Here is a 22251-nt window from a genome sequence, read left to right as displayed (position 1 = left end):
TGGGTGGTTTAGGAAAAGGCAACATTTGAATAGGAAAATAGGGATATAAGTTCTCACTTTGGGCAGTGATCTCAGGCTTTTTAGCTTGAGGGTGGGGCTTCGCCAGGGACCCTGCCCTTTTTTGCCTAGAATTTCTCTGCCTCCTGTCCTTGTCAGTTCTTTCACTTACAGGATTGTATGTTACCTAAGTTAAATGTGTGACATAGATAAGTGTTGTTTTTTGTTTTGAGATGGAGTCTTGCCCTCATGCCTAGTCTGTAGTGCAGTAGTGTGATTTCAGCTCATTGCAACATCTGCCTCCCAGGTTCAAGCGATTCTCCTGCCTCAACCTCCCGAGTAGCTGGGATTACAGGCATGTGCCACCACACCTGGCTAATTTTTTAAAGTAGAGATGGCATTTCACCATGTTGGCCAGGCTGGTTTTGAACTCCTGACCTCAGATTATCTGCCCACCTCAGTTTCCCAAAGTGCTGGGATTATAGGCATCAGCCACCGTGCCCAGCCAGTAAGTGTTTCTTCAGATCTCTCCTGTGGACTGTCTACATAAGAATCAACTGATGCTTATTCACATGTATATCCTTGGGGACCACAGACATACTAAATCAGAATATCTGGGGGTGGAGCCTAGAAATCTGTATTTTTATGAAACACCTCAGGTGCCTCTTATGTGTAGTAAGAACCATCATTATGTGAGAACTTAAATGCTTACTGTAAAATAATAGAATATGATAGTGCTTATAAAAACCAACAACCAACTCTAGAAGTTCAGAAACTTGTAAAATTATGCTGCTTTATATATTGTTAATGACGATGTGGAAAGCCATTTTGAATTCTTGGTATGATTTTGAATCTAAAATGTGCAGTTGTATCTTTATTAATAATTTTTTCACCATGAGAGGATGTTTAATCTACTTTAAATTCACTCTAGCAGTAGGCACTTTGTTTAGATTTGAGTATAGTTTACCATATAACTTGACATTTTTATATAAATATCTCTTTGTTTTATTTACAGGTATTAGGGGAATATTCCTATCTCTTAGATAAGGAAACGCCAGAGGAAGTTATAGCTAAGCTCTACAAGTTACTTATAAATGACTATGTGTCTTCAGAAACAAAAGCCTGGTTAATTGCTGCTGTGACCAAATTGACACCTCAGGCACACTCTTCTAATACAGTTGAGAGATTAATCCAGGAATTTACCATATCTTTGGATACTTGTATGAGACAACATGCATTTGAATTAAAACATTTGCATGAGAATGTGGAATTTATGAAGAGCTTGCTTCCAGTTGACAGGAGTTGTGAAGACTTGGTGGTAAGACATTGGTGTTCTCTCTCTTTAAAAATTGTGTCATCATTAAACAGAGTAATTTTGCATTTTTGATGTATCAGGAATATATCAAAATATGGTTTCTGTAGCATTTAAGGTGAACTTTGGAGTTTTTTTCTCACATTAGTATGACAGAATTTGAGAGCTTCCATTCAGTACTGATTCTAAATAGGAAGAAAAATGTCTCCTCTGGAGAACTACAGTGAAGATATTTATATCCTGTAACAGTCTCTTTTAATATAGAATAATTCAAGAATTTCTTTTATTTGTTGACTTTAAAAGACATACATATCTGGAGTACAAATGATACTTTGATACATGCATAGAATGTGTAATACATAAATGAGAGTATTTAGGATATCCATCACCTCAAACATTTATTATTTCTTTGTCTTGGGAACATTTCAAATCTTTTCTTTAGTTATTCTGAAATATACAAATAATATACAATTATTATTATAGTCACCCTACTGTGCTATCATATACTAGAACTTAATCCTCTCATCTAGATATGTTACTAACCATTAACCAACCATTCTTCCGTTCCCCTCATCCTTCCCAGCTTCTTTAACCATTCTGTTCTCTACCTCCATGAGATACACATTTTTAACTTCCACGTATGGATAAGAACATGTGATATTTGACTTTTTGTGCCATGCTTGTTCATAGTGAAGTAAGTACCATCCATGTTGCTAGAATATTATTTGGCTGAATAATATTCCATTGTGTATATATACACCACATTTTCTTTATCCATGTGTCCACTGGTGGACACTTAGGTTGATTCCATATTTTGGCTGTCGTGAATAGTGCTGCAGTGAACATGGGGGTGCAGGTATACCTTTGAAATAATTATTTCATTTCCATTGGATAAATACCCAATGGTGGGATTGTATGGTAGTTCAATTTTTATTTTATTTTTTTAAATCTCCATGCTGTTTTCTATAATGGCTCTCTTAATTTACATTCCTACTATCAGTGCATGAGCTTCCTTTTTTTCTGTATCCTTGGCAATATTTATTATTTTTTATCTACTTGATAATAGCCATTGTAACTGAAATGAGATAATACCTCACAGTGGTTTTGATTTGCATCTCCCTGATGATTAGTGATGTTGAGCATTTTTTTGTTTACTTGTTAGCCATTTGTATGTCTTCTTTTAAGAAATGTCTGTTAATGATCTTTGCTCACCTTTAAATGGGACTATTTGTTTTTCTGCTGTTGAGTTGAATTCCTTACATATTCTGGATATTAGTCCCTTGTTCATAAATATTTTTTCCCTTTCTATAGATCGTTTCTTCACTCTGTTGAGTGTATCGTTATGCATACGTTTTTTACCTTAATACAGTCCCATTTGTCATTTTTGCCTTTTTTGCCTGTACTTCTGAAGTCTTAGACATAAATCTTTGCCTTGACCCATGTCCTGAAGCATTTTCTCTAAGTTTGCTTCTAGTGTTGTATAGTTTTTGATCTTACATTAAATTATTTAATTGATTGTGAGTTGATTTTTTTATATGGTGACAGGGATCTCGTTTCATTATTCTGCATGTTGGTACCAAGGCTTTTCAACACTATTTATTGAAGAGGATATCATTTCCCCAATATATATTCTTGGCACCTCTACCAAAAATCAATCAGTCATAAATACAAGGATTTTTTTCTGGATCTCTCTGCTGTTCTATTGGTTTGTATGTCTGTTTTATACCATGCTATTTTGGTTACTACAGCTTTAGTATATTTTGGAATTAGGTAGTGTGATGCCTCCAGCTTTATTCTTTTTGCTTAGTATTGCATTGGCTATTCAGAGTCTCATGTGGTTCTCTACAAATTTTAGGGTAGTTTTTTCTATTTCTGTGAAGATTGTCATTGGTATTTTGATAGTGCATTAACTCTGTAGATTGCCTTGAGTAGTGTGATCATTTTAACAATATTCTTGTGATCCATGAGCATGGAATATATTTCCATTTGTCTGTATCCTCTTCATTTTGTTTTATGTTTTGTGGTTTTCCTTGTGGAGGTCTTCTACCTCCTTGGTTAAATTTATTCCAAGTTTTTTGTGTGTGTGGTTTTTTTTTTTTTTTTTTTTTGCTATTTTGTTATTGGTGTATAGAAATGCTACTGATTTTTGTATGTTGATTTTGTATCCTGAATCTTTACTAAATTCTTTTATTAGTTCTAGGAACTTTTTTTTGAAGTCTTTAGGTTTTTCTATATATAAGATCATGTCATCTGCAAAAAGGTACAATTCGACTTTCTCTTTTCCAATTTAGATGCATTTCTTTCTTTTGCCCTATTGCTCTGGCCAGGACGTTGTTGAATAGAAGTGATGAAAGTGGACATCCTTGCCCTCTTCCAATTCTTACAGGAAGTGCTTTCAGGTTTTCCTTATTCATTGTGTTATTGGCTTTGGGTTTGTTATATATGATGTTGAGTTATTATATATTATGATGTTGAGTTATGTTTTTTCTATGCTTAATTTCTTTTGAGTTTTTATCATGATGGGATGTTGAATTCTACCAAATGATTTCTCTATATCTATTGAGATGATCACATAATTTTTGTCTTTCATTCTGTTGATGTGAAGTGTCACATTTATTGATTTGTGTATGTTGAACTATCCTTGCATTTCTGGGAAAATGCTACTTGATCATAGCGTATTATCTTTTTGATGTGTTATTGGATTTAGTTTTCTAGTAAATTCTACTTGATCATAGTGTATTTTTTTTTATATGTTTTTGGATTCAGTTTTCTAGTATTCTGTTGAGAATTTTTGTATCTTTGTTCAACTGGGATATCGGCTTGTAGTTTGTTGTTGTTTTGTCCCTGTCTAGTTTTGATATCAGGGTAATGCTGGTGGCCACATAGAATGAGTTAGGAAGAGTGTCCTCCTCTTCAATTTTTTTGGACTAGTTTAAGTAAAGTTGGTTAGTTCTTCTTTATATTTGCTAAAATTCAGCAGTAAAGCCATCTGGTAAGCTTTTTTCTGTTAGGAGACTTACTGATTCAATATTGTTATTCATTCAGGTTTTCTTTCCTTTTTTTTTTTTTTTTTTTTGAGACAGAGTTTCGCTCTTGTTACCCAGGCTGGAGTGCAATGGCACGATCTCGGCTCACCGCAACCTCCGCCTCCCGGGTTCAGGCAATTCTCCTGCCTCAGCCTCCTGAGTAGCTGGGATTACAGGCACGTGCCACCATGCCCAGCTAATTTTTTGTATTTTTAGTAGAGACGGGGTTTCACTATGTTGACCGGGATGGTCTCGATCTCTTGACCTCGTGATCCACCTGCCTCGGCCTCCCAAAGTGCTGGGATTACAGGCTTGAGCTACCGTGCCCGGCTCATTCAGGTTTTCTATTTCTTCCTTGTGGAATCTTGATAGATGTGTCCAGGAATTTATTCATTTCCATCAGGTTTTCCAGTTTGTTAGTATACAGTTATTTGTAATAGTCTCTAATAATCATTTGTGTTTCTGTGGTAGCCATTGCAATGTCTCCTTTTTTTTTTTTTCTGGTTTTACTTATTTGAATCTTTTCTCTTTTTTTCTTTATTAGTATAGTTAGCAATTTATTAATTTTGTTTATTGTTCAAGATAACCAACTTTTTGTTTTATTGTTTTTTTTTTTTTTTTTTTTTTGTATCTTATTTTAAGTCTCCATTTTGTTTATTTCTGGTTGGTCTGACCTTTATTATTTATTTCCTTTTACTAATGTTGAATTTGGTTTGTTCATCCTTTTAGTCCCTTAAGGGGCATCGTAAGGTTATTTGTTTGAAATCTTTTTACTTTTTAATGTAGGTATTTATTGCTATAAAATTCCCTCTTAGCACTGTTTCTGCTGTATTACATAGGTTTGGGTATGCTGTGTTTGAGGTTCCTTTTTTATTAGAGTCAAGAAATTTTTAAATTTCCTTCTTGATTTCTTCACTGACCTGATGGTCACTCAGGAATATGTTGTTTAATTTTCAGATATTTGTTTAGTTTCCAAAGTACCTCTTATTATTGATTTCTAGTTTTACTATGTGCAGGTTAAGAAGATACTTGCTATGATTTTAATTTTTTCAAATTTGTTGATACTTTTTGTGGCCTAACATATGGTCTGTCCTGGAGAATGTTCCATGTGTTGATGAGAAGAATGTGTATTCTGTAGCTATTGAATAAAATGTTCTGTAAATATGTTAGGTCCATTTGGTCTAGAATGCAAATTAAGTTTGATGCTTCTTTGTTGATTTTTTGTCTAGACGACGATCTGTCTTATTCGGAAAGTGATGTTTCCAACGATGATTGTATGGGGTTCTGCCTCTCTCTTGAGCTTTAGTAATATTTGCTTTATGTAGCTGGGTGTTTAATAATATATATTTTATATATATTTGCTTCAGTGTTGGGTGCATATGTATTTACAAATGTTGTATGCTTTTGATGAATTGATCCTTCATCATTATATAATGACATTTCTAGTCACCCTTATGTTTTTTTTTTTCCAAGTCTATTTTGTCTGATGTAACATTAGCTGCTCTTGCATGCTTTTGGTTTCTGTTTGCATGGTTTTTCTTATTTATCCCTACACTTTGAGTCTATGTGTGTTTTTATGGTGAGTGAGTTTCTTAAAGGCAGCATATAGGTGGATCTCGTTTTGTTATCTGTTCAGCCAGCCTATATATTTTAATTGGGTAATTTAAACTGTTTTCATTAAAGGTTGTTATGGATAGGTGAGGATTTACTCCTGTCATTTGTTGATTGTTTTATAAATTTTTTCCTCCTCCACCCGCTCCTCTTTCTTCCTTTTTAAATTGTTTACCTGTATGGATTTTTTTTTGTGATGATAATATTTGATTCCTTTCTCTTTCTCATTTGTATATCTACTTTACCAGTGGATTTTATACTTTCATGTGTTTTTATGTTGGTAGATAACCTTTTCACTCCCAGACGTAAGATTCCCTCAGACATTTCTTGTAGGGTTGGTCTAGTGGGGATGAATTCCCTTAGTTTTTACCTGTCTGAGGAATACTTTATTTCTCCTTTATGCTGTGTATAGGATACTTACTTACCTTGCAGTTTTTTTTTCCCCTATCACTTTGAGTATATCATCCCATTTTTCTCCTTGCCTATAAAATAAGGTTTCTGCTAAGAAATCCTCTATTAGTCTGATAGGGATACTCTTTAATGTGTGACTTGATACTTTTCTCTTGTTGTTTTTAGAATTCTCTCTTTGTAATTTGGCTTTTGACGGTCTGAGTGTAATGTACTTTGGTGAAGACCTTTTTAGGTTGAATCTCTCTCTTTTTTTGGAGATGGTTTCGCTCTTGTTGCCCAGGTTGGAGTGCAATGGTGCGATCTCAGCTCACTACAACCTCTGCCTCTTGGGTTCAAGCGATTCTCCTGGCTCAGCCTTCCAAGTAGCTGGGATTACAGGCATGCACCACCACACCCAGCTAATTTTTTATTTTTAGTAGAGATAGGGTTTCTCTATGTTGATCAGGCTGGTCTCAAACTCCTGACCTCAGGTGATCCCCCCACCTCAGCCTCCCAAAGTGCTGGGTTTATAGGCGTGAGCCACCGTGGCCAGGTTAAATCTCTTCGAGGGGCTTTGAGCTTCCTCTATATTGTTGTCTGTATCTCTTGCAAGACTTGAGAGGTTTTTAGCTATTATTTTCAATTAGGTTTTCTGTGCCTTTGCCCATTTTGTCCTTAAACTCCCCAAATTCAAATATTTGTTTGCTTCATGGTGTCTCATATGTCATGTATGCTTTCTTTATTCTGTTTTATTTATTTTTGTCTGGTTTCTTTCAAAGACATGTTCTCAAATTTGGAAATCCTCCCTTCTCAATCTAGTCTATTGTCGAAGCTCTTGGTTATATTTTTTTAATTTCATTCATTGAATTCTTCAGTTCTAGAAGTTCTGTTTGTATCTTATTTATGATAGCCACCTCTCTCTTGAATTTCTCATTCGGATCATGAATTATTTTCTTGATTTATTTTTGTTTTATTTGTGTTCTCTTGTATCTTTTGAGTTTCCTTAAGATCATTATTTTGAGGGTTTTTTTTAACAGGCATTTTATAGATTTTCTTTTTTTTGGATCTGTCACTGGAGAGTTATTATGCCTTTGGAGGTGTCATGTTTCTTCTTTTTTATTTTTTTATTTTTCTTGTTTCCTCACATTGAAATATGTGTATCTGGTGTAATAGCAGTTGGTTCTAAGTTTATGGATTCCTTTTAGTAGGGAAAGCCCTCTCCCTGTAGATGTATCTATGGTGTTAGTTAATAAGGTGCTTGGGTTTTGATTCTGGATGGATACAGTAGTATAGTTTCCAAATGATTTCTTCAGCTATAATCAAAATCAGTGATGTCTGTGAGTTCCTCAGTGGTGATGTTGTTTGGATGTCCTGCCCAAATCTCACATTGAATTGTTATCCCCATTATTGGAGGTAGGGCCTAGTAGAAGTTGTCTGGGTCATAAGGACAGATACCTCATGGCTTGATGCTGTCCTTGTGATAGAGAGTGAGTTCTTGAGAGATCTGCTTGTTGTAAAGTGTACCACCTTTCCCCCACCCCCTGACACACCGGACTCTCTCTCTCTTTCTTGCTCTTGCTTCCACCATGTGATGTGCTTGCTTCTGCTTTACCTTTCTCCATAAGTAAAAGCTTCCTGAGGCCTTACCAGAAACTGAACAGATGCCATCATCATGCTTCCTGTATAGCCTGCAAATCTGTGGGCTAATTAAACCTATTTTCTTTGTAAATTACCCAGTCTCAAGTGTTTCTTATACCAATGCAAAAACGGACTTATACAGTGGCTTAGGGTGTGTTTGTTAGTGGAGGCTGTAGAAAGGCTTTGCTGAGGATAGAACGTTAGGGAGGTTGATTTTTGTGCACTGCTGGTAGCAGTAGTTAGCTGGGCATACTGGTTGTCAGATCCCTGGGCAGTTTGTATGGGTCCTGGCATTGGCAGGCTTGGGTATGCCAGTCCTTGGGCCTCCAGAGGTGGCATGTGCAGATGCTGGTGGTAGCAACACTGGTGTGCACACAAATGGATTTTCTTACTCTTTTATTTGAGACAGAGTCTTGCTCTGTTGCCAGGTGCCAGGCTGGAGTGCAGTGGTGCGATCTCGGCTCACTGCAACCTCTGCCTCCCGGGTTCAAGCAATTCTCCTGCCTCAGCCTCCTGAGTAGCTGGGACTATAGGCACACACCACCATGCCCAGCTAATTTTTGTATTTTTTTAGTAGAGACGGGGTTTCACCATGTTGGCCAGGATGGTCTCGATCTCTTGACCTTGTGATCTGCCCTGCTCAGTCTCCCACAGTGCTGGGATTACAAGTGTGAGCTACCGTGCCAGGCCACAAATTGATTTTTAGTAGTGATTCATGAATTGGGCAGTATCCTATTAGCATTATTCCATACTTTCTCCTTGATTTGTGTTAGCTTACTGGTTTATTATAAACTATATTGCAAAGGACATAGAGGAAGGAGATGCATAGGGCAAGTTATGGAGGAGGGTTCTCAGAGCTTTTATGCTCTCCCTGGGCATGCCACTTTTCAGGATACTCCACATGTTTGTCTATCTTCTTTTGTTTTTAATCTCCTTTGAAATTCTGTGTCATTTTATTCCTCCTCTATTTGAGAATCTAAAAAAGTGGTTTTCCCTTTTATTTTGTCCATTTACTTGTAAAAATCTTTACTATTTTGGAGGCCGATCACCCACCTTTTAGTTCCCACCTAGTTTCTGCCACCACCCCTTTTAACCTAAAATTCTCACTTAATACTCACTCTCTTTATTTCATAACATGGTCTCCCTCAGGTGTAAATTAGAAGACTTTCAGAGGCACTTAGAATTATTCAAATTAGTTGAGAAAGAGAAAAAAAAGGGTAATATTTCTACTAACTTTGACTCAGATTTTCATGGCTTATATTCATTTTTAACATTTCTTCATTAGATCTTTTAGTAGTTCTTCAAGGGCAGCGGCCTTGCTTTAGTATTTAGTAAGCATTCCAGAGATGTTTATTGAAATGATGAGTGAACATGCCACACATAGTATTACATAGGGAGTAACTACACTTCCCTTTTCCTCCAATAAAAGATAATGATTTTGACATAGCCTCATCTCAAGAATCTTTTTTTTTTTTTTTTTGAAATGGAGTTTCAACTGTTGTCACCCAGGCTGGAGTATAATGGCACAATCTCAGCTCACTGCAACTTCCGCCTCTCCCAGGTTCAAGTGATTCCTCTGTCTCAGCCTTCCAAGTAGCTGGGATTATAGGTGTCCACCACCACACCTGGCTAATTTTTGTATTTTAGTAGAGATGGGGTTTATCATTGTTGGCCAGGCTGGTCTCGAACTCTTGACCTCAGGTGATCCGCCCTCCTCAGCCTCCCAGAGTGCTGGAATTAGAGGCATCAGCTACCGCACCCAGCCTAAGAATCTTACTCAAACAAATCTTTCCAAATTCAGAGGGTGAGGTGCTGTTTTTATGTTTGAGAATTATTTGCTATTCTGAATTATCTGAGCTAATTGTATATACTTGGCTAAATCAGTAGAGGCAAGTCTTTGGTTTCTGAGGTCATCACTGCTCTATCCACTTGTTTATCATTTTTGTTCATCTTCTTTTCTCCTTTCCCTCTCATTCTTTCTTCATCTCTTATTTATTCATTAAAAAATATTCTCTTAATTCTTTTTCTGCCGAAATTAAGTAATTTTCCATAGATTTGTGAAAAAGCATTTTCAGTTTTAGTAGGATAGTTAAATCAAAGGCACCGTGGGAGGCTGAATAATGGCCCTCACGAAGATGTCCATGTCTTAATCTCTGGAATTTTTGCTTGTTATCTTAAACATTAAAGGGAACTTTGTAGATGAAGTTAAATATTTTGTGATAGGGCAGTTATCCTAGATTATGTAGCTAGGCATGATATAATCCCAAGGATCCTTATAAAAGTGAAGCGAGATTAGAGAGGAGAAGGCAAAATAAGAACAGAGGCAGAGATTGGAATGATATGGGCCACAAGTCAGGGAATGCTGGCAGTCTCTAAAAGCTGGAAGAAACAAGGAATGGATTCCCTTGGTACATCTAGAAGGATCCAGCCCTGCCAAAGCCTTGATTTTAGCCCCCTGTAGCAGAAAACAATACAGTCACCATAACTTAACAGTATATATATCTGTTTCTTCTGGTGAATTACAGTTCTGCCGAGGGTAGAAACTGTGTCTTCATCTCAATTATAGAACCTAATAGGATGCCATAACGTATTTGGTGCTCAAAAATATATTCTGCACTTAATAGTAAGTGCAAATGATTTATGTTGTTAGATTCTTAGCCAAGTGATCTGATTATAGATGTTTCAGAAAGGTAGAGAGTTGGGTAACATGTTCATTTATTTATTTATTTATTTATTTATTTATTCATTCATTTTTTGAGACAGGGTCTTGTTCTGTCACTCAGGCTGGAGTGCAGTGGCGCAATCTTGGCTCACTACAACCTCTGCCTCCTGGTTGAACCAGTTCTGCTGCAGCCTCCCAGGTGGTGGCTATGCTGGGACTATAGACACATGACACCACACCTGGCTAATTTTTAATTTTTTAAATTTTTAGTGGAGATGGGGTTTCACCTTGTTGGTTAGGCTGCTCTTAAACTTCTGGCCTCAAATGATGTGCCCATCTCGGCTTCCCGCAGTGCTTGGATTACAGTCATGAGTCACTGCGCCTGGCTGTGGTAGCATTTTTAGAATTGTAGTTTTTGTTTCTCATTTAGAATTTTAAAAAATATATATGGGCTAAAATTATTTATGTGACTGTATAATCTACTTAGGATACATTTATTTAATTCCTAATTTTTGCTTAATTTTATTTTAGGTAGATGCTTCTTTATCTTTTCTGGATGGTTTTGTGGCTGAAGAACTCAGTCAGGGTGCAGCGCCTTACAAACCTCACCACCAGCGCCAGGAGGAAAACCTTTCTCAGGAAAAAGGTAATTTTTCATGGATTTATGATAAGCTAGAGTGTAGGGAGGTAATTTTTTGATATTATAATCATGTAAGTAAATAAATAAAGATATATACTTTCTATTATTCCTCTTTAATGATTTACTTGTGATTTGTTTGCCCTGACTAGGTTTTCAGATACCCAGAGGAAAAAATAAAGTTAGCCTAGAGATACTCCTAAAGACATAGGCTCTCTATATACAAATACTTGAGATACTGTAGTCATACTGGAATATTTTTGTTTTTGAGACAAGAGTCTTGCTCTGTCACCCAGGCTGCAGTGTCGTGACGCGATCTGGGCTCACTGCAACCTTGGCCTTTCAGGCTCAAGCAATTCTTGTGTCTCAGCCTCCCAAGTGGCTGGAATTACAGGCGGGTGCCACCACACCCAGCCAGTTTTTGTATTTTTAATAGAGATGGAGTTTCACCCTGTTGGCCAGTCTGTTTTCAAACTTCTGGCCTCAAGAGATCCGCCTGGTTTGGCCTCTCAAAGTGCTGGGATTACAGGCGTGAGCCACTGTGCCTGGCTATGAATTTTGAAGAACTGTTTTTTTGTGCGTGGAGGGGGTGATATATTTATTAACATAATAATCATCTTTATGGGAAACTTTTTTCTTTTTTTTAAATTTAAACTTTTAAGATCGGGTACGAGGGCAGGTTTTTACATAGGTAGAATTGTGTCATGCGGGTTTGTTGTACAGCTTATTTCATCACCCAGGTGTTAAGCTTAGTATCCATTAGGTTTCCTGATACTCATCCTCCACCTTCTGAAAGGCCCCAGCATGTGATGTTTCCCTCTGTGTCCATGTGTTCTCATCATTTAGCTCCCACTTCCAAGTGAGAACATGCGGTGTTTGGTTTTCTGTTCCTGCATTAGTTTGCTAAGGATGGCCTCCAGCTCCATCCATGTCCCTTCAAAAGATATGAGCTCATTCTTTTTTATGGCTACTTGGAAGAACTTGAAGGTGGGAGTATCATGTTGTTCATTGTGTTGGTAGGCTGACACATATTAGTGTAGCATATCTGTGGAAAGTTTCAGAAACAACCCTGATTATTATGGACTAGTGAGCTTCATTTTTATTCTGAGCAGTCTTGTATTTATTTATTTATTTATTTTTAAATTTTATTTTCTTAACTGACAAATAATTATATTCATGGGGAATATAATGATGTTTTGATCCATGTATAGTGTTCAGATCAGAGTAATTAGCATATCCATCATCTCAAACATTTATCATTTCTTTGTGTTAGGAATGTTCAATATCCTTCTAGTTTTTGAGACTAATGCTTTTTGTTAACTATATTAATTCTGGTGTAGAACGCTAGAATTTATTTCTTCTCTGTAGCTATAATTTTTTTTTTTTTTTGAGACGGAGTTTCGCTCTTGTTACCCAGGCTGGAGTGCAATGGCGCGATCTCGGCTCACCGCAACCTCCACCTCCTGGGTTCAGGCAATTCTCCTGCCTCAGCCTCCTGAGTAGCTGGGATTACAGGCACGTGCCACCATGCCCAGCTAATTTTTTTTGTATTTTTAGTAGAGACGGGGTTTCACCATGTTGACCAGGATGGTCTCGATCTCTTGACCTCGTGATCCACCCGCCTCGGCCTCCCAAAGTGCTGGGATTACAGGCTTGAGCCACCGCGCCCGGCCAATTTTTTATCCTTTAACAAATCTTTCTGTAGTCTTCCGTTCCCCCTACCCTTCCCAGCCCCTAATGTCCTCTATCTTAATTTTTACTTTTATGAGATCAGTTTTCTTTAGTTTCCACATATAAGAGAGAATATGTGGTGTTTTCTGTTCCTCACTTAATATAATGTCCTTTAGTTTCATCCATGTTGCCATGAATGACAGGATTTCATATGTTTTTATGGCTGAATAGTATTTCACTGTGTATATATACTACATCATTTTCTTTATCCATTCATCTGTTGTTGGACACCTAGGCTGATGCCATGTTATGTTGATTCCATATCTTGCTACTTTGAATAGTGCTCTGCAATAAACATTGAAGTGATAGATAATTTGTTCAATGCTGAGAGTGCAGTGTTTTGAAGCCCCCAACTATAACCAAATCAGGGTTTCTCTCTCCCTTTAGGTCTAATATTTGCTTCATATATTTGGATGCTCTGGTGTTGGGTACATATATATTTATAATTGCTACGTTCTTTTTATGAATTAATCCCTTTCTTTATTTTTTCTTTTTTTTTAAGGACATTTCAGTGCTATGATCCCTTTATTATACAGTGTTTTTATTTGTGTCCTTCTACAGCTTTTAACTTAAAGTCTGTTTTGTTTGTTATTAGTATAGTGACTTCTGCTCACTTTTGGTTTCTGTTTGTCTGGAGTATCTTTTTCCATCCCCTCACTTTCAGTCTGTGTGTGTCTTTACAGGTGAGGTAAGTTTCTTGTAGGCAGTATATTGTTGAGTCTTGTTTTCTTAAAATCCAGGCAGTCATTCTCTGTCTTTTAAGTGGTAGAATTTGATCCATTTGCATTCAAGGTTATTATTGATGGGCCAGGATTTGCTGCTCTCATTTTATTGATTGTTTTCTGGGTGTTTTACATATGCTTTGTTACTTCCTCTCTTTGTTTATTTTTGCAGTTGGGTGGTTTTCTTTAGTGATAAAGTTTGATTTCTTTCTTTTTCTCATTTGTGTATCAGCTCTACCAGTAAGTTTTATAGTTTTGAATGTTTTCATAATGGTAGTTATTGTCTTTTCACTTCCAGACTCCCTTGAGCATTTCATGAAAGGGTGGTCTAATGGTAATGAATTCCCTGATTTTGCTTGTCTGTGAAATATCTTATTTCCCCTTTATTTCTGAAGGATAGCTTTGCTGGGTATGATATTCATGCTGACTATTTTTTCTTTTTCTTTTTTAGTACTTTGAATATATCATCCCCTTTACTCCTGGCCTGTAAGATTTCTGGCGAGAAATCAGTTGTTAGTCTAATAGTGATTCCCTTATATGTGACTTGATGCTTTTCTGTTGCTGCTTTCAAAATTCTTTGTCTTTGACTTTTGACAATTTGACTAAAATATGCCTTGAAAAGGACCTGCTTGGGGTTGAATCTATTGAGGTTCTCTCAGCTTCCTGGACTAGGATGTTCTTTCTTCCAAGACTTGGAAAGTTTCTTGCTATCATTTCATTAATTGTTTTCTTCACCATTTCCCTTTTCTTCTTCTTCTGGAGTGCCCATACAAATATTTACTTGATTAGTGGTGTCCCATAAATCCTGTAGGCTTTCTTCATTTTTAAAAAATTCTTTTTTCTTTCTTTTTTGTCCTGTTATTTCAAAAGACCTGTCTTCAATTTCAGAAATTATTTCTTCTGCATTCTAATGTGTTGTTGAAGCTGTTGCTTATATATTATGTTTCATTTATTGAATTCTTCAGCTCTAGGATTTCTGTTTGGTTCTTTTTTATATCTCTTTGTTGGATTTCTTGTTCAAATAATGTATTGTTTTCCTGATTTCTTTGAATTGTCTGTCTGTATTCTTTTATATCTCACTGAGTTTCCTTAAGACTGTTATTTTGAATCCTTTTTTCTGCAATTTCATATATTTCCTTATGACTGTGGGTCTGTCACTAGAAATTTATTTTTTTGCTTTGGTGGTAGCTTGTTTCTTTTTTTGTGGTTGATTTGTCCCTATGTTGATTTGTATAAATCCAGTGGAAAAGTTGACTCTTTCAAGTTTATGTAGTGGAGTTTGAAGGGAAAGAATTATTTATATAAATGGGTCTTGGAGTATAAGTTCAGTAGGGTACATTGGCCTTGGTTCTAGGTAGACATATAGTGTAGTCTTCATGTAGTTAGTTTGTTTGTTTCCTTTCTTTCTTTTCTTTTTGTTTTTCTTTCTTTCTTTCTTGTCTTGCTCTGTTGCCAGGCTGGAGTGCAGTGGCACAATCTTGGCTCACTGCAAGCAGTTCTTCATCTCAGCTTCCTGAGTAGCTGGGATGACAGATACATGCCACCACGCCTGGGTAATTTTTGTATTTTCAGTAGAGACAGGGTTTCACCATATTGGTCAGTCTGGTCTCAAACTCCTGACCTCAGGTGATGTGCCCACCTAGGCCTCCCAAAGTACTGGGATTATCGGCATGAGCTGCCATGCCTGACCATGTAGTTTCTTTACCTGTAATCTACACTAGTGGTATTTGAGAGTTTCTCAGTGGCCCAGACTCAGTTTGGTTTTCCCAATGCTGTTTGTTGAGAAGACTATTGTTTCTCTGTTGCGTATTCTTGGTGTCCTTGTTCAAAATCAGTTGACCATAAATGCTTGGGTTTATTTCTGGACCCTCTGTTCTGTCTCTATATCTGTCTTTATGCCAGTAGTATGCTGTTTTGATTACTGTAGGTTTGTAATATATTTTGAAATCAGTATGTGTGATGCCTTCAGTTTTGTTCTTCATTCTCAAGATTAATTTGGGTATTCATGGTCTTTAGTGGATCTTCATTGGTGAATTCTACCAAACGCTTAATGAATTAATATTGGGGCAGGGCTTAGTGGCTCATGCCTGTGGTCCCAGCAATTTAGGAGGCAATGGCAGAAGGATCACTTGAAGCCAGGAGTTTGAGACCAGCCTGGGCAACATAGCTTGACACCATCTCTACAAAAAAAAAAAAAAGAGAGTGAGAGAAAGAGAATGTCAATTCTTGTCAACCTCTTCCAAAAATTTAAAAAGGAGAGAACATTTCTAAACTTATTTTATGAGACCAGCATTACCCTGATACCAAAGCCAGACAGAGCCACCACAAAAAAGAAGAAAACTGGAGGCCATTATCCCTGATGAATAAAGGCAAAATACTAGGGAACTGAACTTAATAAAAGGATCATACACCATGATCAAGTGGAATTTATTCCTGGGATCCAAGGATGGTTCAACATCTGAAAATAAATTAATGTGACATCACATTAACAGAGTAAAGGATAAAAACCATACGATTCTCAATAAAAGTAGAAAAAGTATTTGACAAAATTGAAGTCCCTTTCATGATTAAAAAAAAAAGCTTGATAGAAACTAAGAATAGAAGGCAGTATCTCAATATAATAAATACCATCTATGATACACTCACAGCTAACATTATAACACAGTATGATGAAAAATCAAAAGCTTTTTCTCTGAGATCAGGAGAAAAGCAAGGATGCCCACTCTTCTATTTTGTAGTCAACACAGTACTGGAAATACTAGCCAGAGCAATTAAGCAAGAGAAAGAAGAAAGGTATTCAGATTTTTGGAAAGGAAAATTGTTCCTGTGTGCAGATAATACGGTTTTCTTTATAGAAAACACTAAATTAGATTCCATCAAAAAACTCTTAGAAGTAATACGCAAATTCTGGAAAGTTGCAGGATGCAAAGTCAACATGCAAAAATCAGTTGCATTTTTATGTACTAAAAGCAAACTGTTTGCCAAGGATATTAGGAAGACAGCCTAATTTATGATAGCCCTAAAAGGAGCAAAATACCTAATAATAAACTTAAGCAGGTGAGAAAGTTCTGTTTAATGAAAACCACTCAACATTAATTAAAGAAATCAAACAAGACACAAATAAATGGAAACCCACATCATGTGTTCATGGATTGGAAGGCACATGTATTCCATGCAACTCCTTTCTTCTAAAGGTTTTTATATGTTACTTATCAAAGTGATAACTAATGGACTATAAAAATTAAATAGTCTTTCAGAGTATAATCAGTTTCCTTTCAGTAACTTTTTATATATTAGTAGAATATATTGAGGGAAAAAGTAAACTTTTGAATTATAATTGCCCAACCTGCAGCTGTGCTGCATATAAAGGCCTTACGACATTCAGGACATAGAGTGAAAATCTGAGTTTCCACAGTGGGAGTTCTGGTTCAGTTGTCATATTTCCTTATGTTCAAGTATCTGAGGGCCACCACTTGCCATTACTGAAGTCAAGGGTTACATAGGGAAAGAGAGATAGAATAGGGAGACTGTCCCCTGGCACTGCCTATTTTCTTTGTTAAAATAAGTTAAATTGCTGACCCAAATATAAGAGCCCTGGAATTCTCCAAGCTTATACAGTCCTTTGCCAAGTACATTTTTTTCCCCATAGAGCCATCATTGTAAATGGGATTAAGTTTTCAAACTAGGTTCTTCCTCTCTCTTCCCAAATCTATTTTTCAAAAGTCCTTTAAAGCAAAATTGAAATTTCAATGGACTGGTATAGAAAAGGAAATTGGTTATGAGACAGGAAATAGCAAGTAGTTAATAAATACTTGTGGGATAAATCATAAAATTATATATCTTAGAATTGGGGTTGACTCTAAGACAGAAAATAAAGAGTAGGGGAAATAGATATTTTATGCATAAAGAGTTAATTCTGGAATCTTTCCATGATCTGTTTTGGTACTAACTTTTTTTTTTTTTTTTTTTTTTTTGAGACGGAGTCTCACTCTGTTGCCCAGGCTGGAGTGCAGTGTCACGATCTCGGCTCTTTGCAGCCTCCACTTCTCGGTTTCAAGTGATTCTCATGCCATAGCTTCCTGAGCAGCTGGGACAACTGGTGAATGCCACCACATCAACTAATTTTTGTATTTTTAGTAGAGATGGCATTTCGCCTGTTGCCCAGGCTGGTCTCGAATTCCTCACCTCAAGTGATCTGCTCTTCTCTACCTCCCAAAATTCTGGGATTACAGGCTCAAGCCACCACACCCAGCCTGTTCTGGTACTAATCTTATTTCAGATTTCTATAAATATTTGTAGAGAGTACTAGTAGTTAAATGTTACTTTAATAAGTGATATTTTTATCTCTTAGTCAGAAAAATGAATAAACTTCAGAAAAATACCATGAGATATTAAGAATTAGCAAAAATAGGTGAGATGATGGGAAAGAAACTTTCTTAAAATTTCCCATCAAAGAAAGCATTTCAGAATCAGTGTGGATTATTCTATTAAAATGTTAATCACTAGATAACCAGAAATAATAAGGGGAAACAGTATTTACTAACTATGGCTTTTGGAAAGCCATGTAAACCTGAGGTTGTTAGTCTCTTAAAAAATAAAATAACAATAATCAGATAACTAAAGTTAATTACTTAACTAATTTAAAAAATTAGTAACAGCTGAGGATGATTAGAGAAATATAGCCAAGTCATAAAGTATAAAAGAATTTCAGTATGAAGTATGATAAATGAGTGTACGTTAACTGAGGCCTCTAAAGTATTAATAATAAGGGATACAAATAGGTTAAATGTTGAATTATTCACTTATGCCCAGGATAGTTTATACTTTATTATGTCTTACTTAGAATACTTCAGTGGCTCCCAACTCCAAGGACTCTGCCTCCAGCTCATGTTTTCTCTTCTGGTGAATTGCCCTCATTTTTCATCTGGCTAAGTTCTACATATTCACTAAGTTGCAAGTCAGCTGTCTTCTTCCTTCTCTTGGCTCTTTCTACATACCATTTTTTCCCCTTCTGCTCCACACATGTGCATAGAGCTCTTGCACATGTAGTTAACTCCTAAGCATCTTTAGTTCTTTTAGGCATTCATCGCTGTATGGGTCTTGGGGAGTTTTCACTGAAGAATGAAAATAATGTGATTTGAACTTTATTCTCAACCTTGAGCCTTTCCAGCCCTTCCTTAGATGATAGTCTTAATTCTTTTGACTTGGAATTGATTTTTTTTTTTCTGCTTGCTCTCCAAATACTCTTCCTTTCCATGTTTGTTTTATTCTCTCTGCTTTCAAACTTTGTCCTTCTAATTTGAGCTCCTTTCTGCTCTTGGTTTAAACTCTTTATCTTTAATGTGCATAGAAAACATTTCTTGAGGTAGTCACTGCTACTGGAAGTGTTAATGCAGTGGCTGGATGACTCACTGTCACAGATGCTATTAAAAAGATACCACTGTTGGATTGTAAGTGCTATGGTTTGAATGTGTTTTTCAAAACCCTATTTAAATGTAATCGTCATTGGGATGCTATTCAGAGGTTGGATTGTAAAGAGGTGATCAGGCTATGACGACTCAGCCTTCATGAATTGATTAATATCATTTTCAGGAGAGTGGATTGTTATAAAAATGAATTTGGCCTTCTTGCACTCACATTCTCTTGCCCTTCTGCTTTCTTCATGATGCAGCATGAAGGCCCTTGCCAAATGCTGATGCCATACTCTTAAATAGTCTGACCTCCAGAACCATGAGCCAAATAAATTTTTCTTTTTTTTGTTTGAGACAGAGTCTTGCTCTGTCACCCGGGCTGGAGTGCAGAGGCATGATCTCGACTCGCTGCAACCTCTACCTTCTAGGTTCAAGCGATTTTTCTGCCTCAGCCTCCTGAGTAGCTGGGATTACAGACATCCATCACCACGCCTGGCTAATTTTTGTATTTTTAGTAGAGGTGGGGTTTCACCGTGTTGGCTGGGCTAGTCTTACACTCCTGACCTCAAATGATCCACTTGCCTTGGCCTCCCAAAGTGCTGGAATTACCTCCTGGCTATACCTTTTTTTCATCATAAATTAATCATTCTGTGATATTCTGTTACAGCAACATAAAATGGACTATGACAGAAAATTGGTCCTGAGAAATGAGTCTGTTGCTATTACAAATATCTGAAAATGTGGAAATGGCTTTGAAGCTGGGTAATGGGTAGAGCAGAAGAATTTAAAGGAGCAGGCTAGGAAATCTTAGATTGCCATAAACATAATATTAAGGGTAGTTCTGGTGAGGGCTGAGAAGAGGAGAGCTGTAGGGAAAATCTGAAAGTTAGAGATTATTAAGTGTTCATGATCAGAATGTTGTTAGACATACGGGCTTCACTGTCTTTTAATAATCTCAAAGTTAATTAAGTATACTTAATAATCTCTAAGTTCATTAAGTATATGGGATCCCAGATGGGAAAGAGGAATAAATCTTATTGGAAACTACAGTAAGGCTACCTTTCTTATAAAGTGGCAAAAATCTTGGCTGAATTATGTCTCTTCATGCTCAAGGGCTTTATGGAAGACAGAATTTAAGAGTGATGAACTAGAAATCTGGTGGAAGAAATTTCTATGCAAAATATTGAAGGAGCTGTGTGACTTACTTTTAACTGCATGCAGTAAGACATGAAAGGAAATAAATGACTTAAAGATGGAATTTATAGACCGAGTGCTATGGCTCACACCTGTAATCCCAGCACTTTTGGAGGCTGAGGTGGGTGGATTACAAGATCAGGAGTTCAAGACCAGCCTGGCCAACATAGTGAAACCCTGTCTCTACTAAAAATACAAAAAACTAGCTGGGTGTGGTGATGTGCGCCTGTAGTCCCAGATACTAGGGAGGCTGAGGCAGGAGAATTGCTTGAATCTGGGAGGCAGGGGTTGCTGTGACCGAGATTACACCACTGTATTCCAGCCAGGGGCAACAGTACGAGACTCCATCTTGAAAAAAAAAAAAAAAAAAAAAAGATAGAATTTATAATTAAACAGAAGCATAATAGAAAGTTGGAAAATTTTCAGCCTGGCCATGTAGAGAATGAGAAAATAGTTTGGGAGACCAGGCCAAGGATCTGGTCAAGTGACTGTCTGCTAAAGTGATTAGTACAGATAGAAAAGATCATCAGGACATTGGGAGAGTAACACTAAAGTCATTTCAGAGATCTCAGAGGCTGCCCCTCTCTTCACAGACTCAGAGCTCTGGGAGTGCAGAATGCTTTTGGGGGATGGGACTAGGGTGTCCTTCATGGGCTTGCTACCCAGAGCCACCTCCAGTCTCTGCTCCTCGAATTCTGGTGCAGCATTCCGTGGTTGCTTCAGCCATTCCTGTGGTTCCAGGTGTGGCTTGACCTGCTACTCCAGAAGATTCAAGGCATAAACCTTGGTGGCATATGTGATGATAATTCTGTAGTTACACAGTGTGCAAGAGCAATGGGGTCATGGTGTCCTCCACCTATATTTCAAAGGGTGTCATGGACTTTCTGGGGCTTAGGCAGAGACTTGTCACAGGCGTGGAACCACCACAGAAAGCCCTTACTAGGGCAATGCTGAGCAGAAATACAGGATCAGAAGCATCACAGAGAGTCCCTACTAGGGCAGTGTCTAGTGGATCCTCAGGAGTGAGGTCACCCCTGAAACCCCAGAACTGATGCGACTAGCTTGCAGCACCAGCCTGGGAGAGTTGCAGGCAGGAGACTCCAATCCCTTGAGAGCTACTGGGTGGACTGAGCCCCAAAGTCACAGGACTCTGTCATAGGTGTGGGGCTGCCTAAGGCCTTGAGTGTCCAGCGCCTGCTCCAGTGTCCCCAAAAGGTGGAATGTGGAGTCAAAATAGATTATTTTGTATTAGTAAGACCTAATGTTGATTTCTCTGTTGGATTTTTGACTTATTTCAGACTACTTATGGCTTTCTTCTGGCCCATTTTTCCCTTTTGGAATGGGAACATCTACTTTATCACCACCCGACTGTTGTGTTTTGGAAACACATAACTTGTTAATTTCACAGCCCCACAGCTGGAGAGGAATTTGCTTTGAGTCTCACCCATATCTGATTTACGTGTCTCTGGACTTTGGAGTTAATGCTGGAATGAGTTAAGGCTTTTTGAGACTATTAGAATGGAATGAATATATTTTGCATCATAAGGACACGATTTTATGGGGGCAGGAACAGAATGCTATTGTTTGAATGTGTACTTCAAAGTTCCAATGTCAGAAACAGTCCCCAGTGAAACAGTGTTGGGAGGTGAGACCTAATAAGAGGTGATTAAGTCTTGAGGGCTCTGCCCTCACAAATGAATTAATATCATTATAATGGGAGTGGGTCATTTAAAAAGCGAGTTTGGCCCTCTCTTGTTCATGTGCTGTCTTGCCCTTCTGCCTTCCTTCCATCATGGGATGATGCAGCATGAAGGCCCTCACCAGATGCCAGTGCCATGCTCTTGGACATCTCAGTCTTTAGAACTATAAGCTGAATAAATTTCTATTCATTATAAATCACCCATTCTGTTGCATTGTCTT

The 22251-nt window shown here is 37.3% G+C and overlaps 1 protein-coding gene across 2 annotated transcripts in view; it reads left to right on the top strand.

The window, feature by feature from the left end:
- AP4E1 (adaptor related protein complex 4 subunit epsilon 1) overlaps window positions 1–22251 on the top strand; it is an 89662-nt gene that overhangs the window by 46018 nt on the left and 21393 nt on the right. For both annotated transcript variants that reach the window (XM_074393604.1, XM_074393605.1), the window contains 2 exons: window positions 1013–1315; window positions 11168–11282. In XM_074393604.1, the coding sequence (XP_074249705.1) occupies window positions 1013–1315; window positions 11168–11282 (418 nt within the window). The remainder of the gene's footprint in view (window positions 1–1012; window positions 1316–11167; window positions 11283–22251) is intronic.

The sequence above is a fragment of the Saimiri boliviensis genome, chromosome 2, assembly GCF_048565385.1.
Source record: "Saimiri boliviensis isolate mSaiBol1 chromosome 2, mSaiBol1.pri, whole genome shotgun sequence".
NCBI classification, from domain to species: domain Eukaryota; kingdom Metazoa; phylum Chordata; class Mammalia; order Primates; family Cebidae; genus Saimiri; species Saimiri boliviensis.
The sequence above is the reverse complement of the archived record's forward strand: the minus strand, read 5'-3'. Positions and strand labels throughout refer to the sequence as shown.